Source organism: Cannabis sativa, chromosome 4, assembly GCF_029168945.1.
Source record: "Cannabis sativa cultivar Pink pepper isolate KNU-18-1 chromosome 4, ASM2916894v1, whole genome shotgun sequence".
NCBI classification, from domain to species: Eukaryota; Viridiplantae; Streptophyta; class Magnoliopsida; order Rosales; family Cannabaceae; genus Cannabis; species Cannabis sativa.
Window position 1 is genome coordinate 52,467,077 of NC_083604.1, and position 3,802 is coordinate 52,470,878.

A 3,802-nucleotide genomic window follows, 5' to 3' on the forward strand; every position below is an offset into this window, starting at 1 on the left:
TACATGATTATAGTTATCTTATTTTAAATTTAAATAAGGTCAAAATATCTAAAAAAAGATTTAATTTAAAAAAATATATATAAAATCTGACCTTAAATTTAAAAATAAGATAAGATATAATCAAATTTAAAAATAAGATAGATTTTTAAGCAAGAAGATAGATACTAATTCTATTCAAATTCAAATTACACTAATATCTTGAATTAAATTTAAAAAATATTAAATTAATTCAAAATGATAATTAGAATTGAATAAGGAATAGTAATAGTATATATATATATAGAACTACACAAAAAATCGGAAGTTAATTCCATGAAAAAGCATGAAAAATCGAAGAAAAACGAAAAAATTGTGAGCTGTACGGACAGTTGTCGCGATCGCAGGAAAATTTCAACACAGCTCCGATTTTTTCAAATCTTCAAAAATTCATAATTAATTCAAATAAAATCGAAATTGAGTTCTGTAAAAGGCTAACTTGCTTAATTTTTTCCATACTATCCAATAAAAATAATGTCAGAAACAGAATCGCAATTATTTTTCACGAAAATTTACAAACATCAATCAATCATCAAATAACACTCAATACAACATGATACCATCCAAAAAACATACAAACAATCGTTTTAAAGTCCAAATTTCTTGCAAGTAAATCAATTACCATGGCTCTGAGGCCAGTTGTTGGAAATTTATTTTACCAGGATCTTAGATCTACTCACAAGTATGTTTATTAACACCCTAAATATGAACTTTCTAAAACGATGAAATAAACACATATAAAGTTAAAGAAACCTTACATTGGGTGCAGCAGAATATAATGACTCCTTCCGTTCAGATATCTAGCCCTTGATTCCTTTCTGTAGCAGAGCATTATCAATATCTGAACCTGGATCTCTTTCTCTGAATCTTTGATGCTGAAACTCCTTCTTGCTGAAAGTCTTTCTTCACGATCTTCCTCACTATGATTGAGGTATCACTTGTTGTGTGTGGGCACTATTCTCACACTAAGAATTTCAAAATTCAAGAGGGAAGAGAAAGAAGAAGTGGCAGCTAAAGATAGGGAGAGAGAAAGGCTCAGGTTTTTCACTGAAGGAAAAATAGAAAATTTAAGTGTAATTTTCCTGAAGCCTTCACTATCTATTTATAGCATTCCACTAGGGTTAGGTTTGAATTATTTGGCATTAAAATAATGAAAATATCAGTTTAAATTGCCTACAAAAGTGGCTGGCCATGCTTAGTGGATTTGGGCCTCACTTTTTACAATTTTGCAGTTTTATCTTTTCTGCATCTGATTTTCTCAAAAACGCCAATTTTCTAATTCAACCATTTAAATGCCAATTCTAACTATTTAATAACTATAAATAATTATTAAATAATATTGTCATTTATCATATTTATTAATTCAACCATACAAAGTATCATAATTAACAAATATGCCCCTAAAAACTCTTTCTGTACAATTTCGCCCTTACTTAGTGAAAAATTCACAAATAGACATAGTCTAATTTGAGAATTATAATTGATTAATCAAAACCAATTATATGAGTCTTACAAGCAATATTATCTCAACTAGTGTGGGGACCATGGGTCTATATAACCGAGCTTCCAATAAGTAGATCAAGAATTTATTACTAAAATTTACTAACTTATTAATTCTTCGTTGAATCCACGCATAGAACTTAGAATTGCACTCTCAGTTATATAGAATGCTCTATATGTTCCACCATATAGACACATCATTAGTTATCCATTGTTATAATCCTAATTTGATCAATGATCCTCTATATGAATGATCTACACTGTAAAGGGATTAAATTACCGTTACACCCTACAATGTATTTTATCCTTAAAACACTTGACCCCGTATAAATGATATTTCAGCTTATGTGAAATGAGTACTCCACCATTTATGTTCGTTTGGTCAAGCTCGAAGGAGATCATCCTTTGCTTACTATTCGCCAGATAGAAGCTATAGATTCCATGTTTATGATAGCGCTCCCACTCAATTGCACTACCGTGTTCCCAAAATGTACGTATCACCCTGACCTAAAAGTAGGCTTAACTAACAAATCAAAGAACACGAATAGCCTTTCAAGATTGAGCCTAATCATAACAGGATTAAGAACATTTGATCTAGGATCAACTTGGCGATATTGACTTGAATAGATTTTACGGTAAGTTTAATAAATCTAAGTCAAAGTTCAATATCGGTCCCTTCTGATGCATACTCCATGCATCCAACCTGAGCTTTACTTTAACCAATGCTCTGGAAAGAACATAGCATTTCTCCAAATGCAAGTAAACTCTGTTGTAGATTATCATATCAGTAAAACCCTATGTCTGATAAATCTAGGAAACTTTATTCACATAGTCATGTTTACTTTCCAATGTGTTGACAGCACAATAAACAGGATCAAGTATGTGAAAAGGGTTTCAGATGAATTTATACATTATGTACATATAATCATGAAATAAATCATGTGAACCATGCAACATTAAATGTTATTTCTGATCTATATTAATAAGTAAATCTGATTATATTGAAATGAGTTTTATTTAGGGCATAAAACCCAACACGGAGCTCGTCAAGAAACTAAGGATAATCAAAGTATGACTTCAATTTACGCTTGTGTACCTTTAGAATCTCACATTTCTCACTTTTTATACTTACAAGGCAACAAGGAAGTAACTCTTTGACTTTAAAAGGATTTTTCCATCTTGAGATAACGTTACTTGTCAAAGATTTGGACTTTGAATGAATCACCAACACTTGTTGCCCTATTAAAAACTCCTCCTTTGGTTTCTTTTTATCTCGAGGCTTCTTTGTCTTTTCTTTATGATTAGTCTCTCGATTATCTTCATTGGAGTTACAGGATTCAACCATATTGCATGTATTCTCAATATCAACTTGATTAGAAGACTTATACATATGAAACTTGATTTCTTCATCATTAGCACTCAAGGTTAAATGGCCTCTTTGAACATCTATAAGCGCACCACCAGTTGCTAAGAAAGGGCGCCCAAGGATCATTAGCATATCCTTATCTTCTTCCATGTCTAGTACCACAAAATTAGTTGTAAATACTAGCTTACCCACTTATATTGGAACATCTTCTATTATTCCCCTTGGATAAGTGAATGATCGATCTGGCAATCGTAACAAAATTGTTGTGGGTTTTACTTCACCAAACTTTTTGAATACCGAAAGTGGCATTAAATTTATACTAGCCCCAAGATCGCATAAAGACTTTTCAAATCTCAAACCACCAATCTCACAAGGAATTGAAAAACTACTTGGATTTTTAAGCTTTTGAGGAAGCTTCTTCTGAATTATGGTACTACATTCCTTAATTAAGCTCACAGTTTCATAATCCCCAAATTTCTTCTTCTTTGTCAACACCTCCTTCATAAACTTAACATAATTGGACATCTGCTCTAGTGCATCAGTGAAAGGAATGTTGATGTTGATTTTTTTAAAAAATTTCCAAGAACTTAGCAAAGTCTTTTGGAATTATTTTACCAGGATCTAGATTTACTACCATGTATGTTGTTTAACATCCTAATATGAATTTCTAAAACAATGTAAATAAACACATATAAAGTTTAAGAAACCTTACATTGATTGCAGCGGAATATAATGACTCCTTCTGTTCAGATCTCTAGCCCTTGATTCCTTTCTATAGCAGAGCATTATCAAGATCTAAACTTGGATCTCTTTCTCTCCTTTTTGAGCCTGATTCTCCTTCTTGTTGATCGGATTCTTCACAGTCTTACATACTACGATTGAGGACCAACTTGATGTGTG

At 31.6% G+C, this 3,802-nt stretch overlaps 1 protein-coding gene across 1 annotated transcript; it reads right to left on the minus strand.

The window, feature by feature from the left end:
* Positions 1-3,094: 3,094 nt before the first annotated feature.
* LOC133036990 (uncharacterized) lies at positions 3,095-3,427 on the minus strand. Its single transcript, XM_061113780.1, has one exon. It carries the CDS (start codon positions 3,425-3,427, stop codon positions 3,095-3,097), a length of 333 nt encoding a protein of 110 aa, XP_060969763.1.
* Positions 3,428-3,802: the final 375 nt, after the last annotated feature.

What these genes read in the sequence shown, in the direction of transcription:
- LOC133036990 (XM_061113780.1), bottom strand. Translation starts at nt 3,427, where the DNA reads ATGTCCAATTATGTTAAGTTTATGAAGGAGGTGTTGACAAAGAAGAAG.